The sequence below is a fragment of the Debaryomyces fabryi genome, assembly GCF_001447935.2.
Source record: "Debaryomyces fabryi strain CBS 789 chromosome Unknown contig00493, whole genome shotgun sequence".
Taxonomy (NCBI): domain Eukaryota; kingdom Fungi; phylum Ascomycota; class Pichiomycetes; order Serinales; family Debaryomycetaceae; genus Debaryomyces; species Debaryomyces fabryi.
Genome location: NW_015385914.1, coordinates 1 through 606, shown reverse-complemented (window position 1 = coordinate 606; position 606 = coordinate 1). Strand labels below are relative to the sequence as shown.

Genomic DNA, 606 nt, shown 5'->3' with positions numbered 1-606 from the left:
TCTACGTTATTGAAGACAATTGCGTCTCATACATACGGGTTCAAGATTGGTGAAGAGTCCAAAATTTCGTACGATGGGTTAACTCCGAAAGATATAGAAAAGCAGTTTAGAGGTGATGTTGTGTACTCTGCCGAAACCGATACCCACTTTCCTCACTTGACTGTTGGGGATACTTTAGAATTTGCTGCTAGAATGAGAACCCCTCAAAACAGAGGTAATATTGATAGAGAGTCCTACGCGAAGCATATGGCATCTGTATACATGGCTACATATGGTTTATCGCATACCAGAAATACCAATGTTGGTAATGATTTCGTGAGAGGTGTTTCCGGTGGTGAACGTAAGAGAGTATCCATTGCGGAAGTTTCATTATGTGGATCAAATATTCAATGTTGGGATAATGCTACTCGTGGTTTGGATGCAGCAACTGCATTGGAATTTATCAGAGCATTGAAGACATCAGCTACTATTTTAGATGCTACCCCATTGATTGCTATTTACCAATGTTCTCAAGACGCATACGACTTATTTGACAACGTCGTTGTTTTATACGAAGGATACCAAATTTTCTACGGTAAGGCAAGTGAAGCCAAGGAATATTTCATT

General features: G+C 39.8%; 1 protein-coding gene across 1 annotated transcript; it reads left to right on the top strand.

The window, feature by feature from the left end:
- Nucleotides 1-192: 192 nt before the first annotated feature.
- AC631_06020 (uncharacterized protein) lies at nt 193-574 on the top strand (the record flags this gene model as incomplete). Its single annotated transcript, XM_015614849.1, has 1 exon — nt 193-574. A coding segment is annotated over one exon (382 nt), but the record flags the coding sequence as incomplete, so codon positions are not given.
- Nucleotides 575-606: the final 32 nt, after the last annotated feature.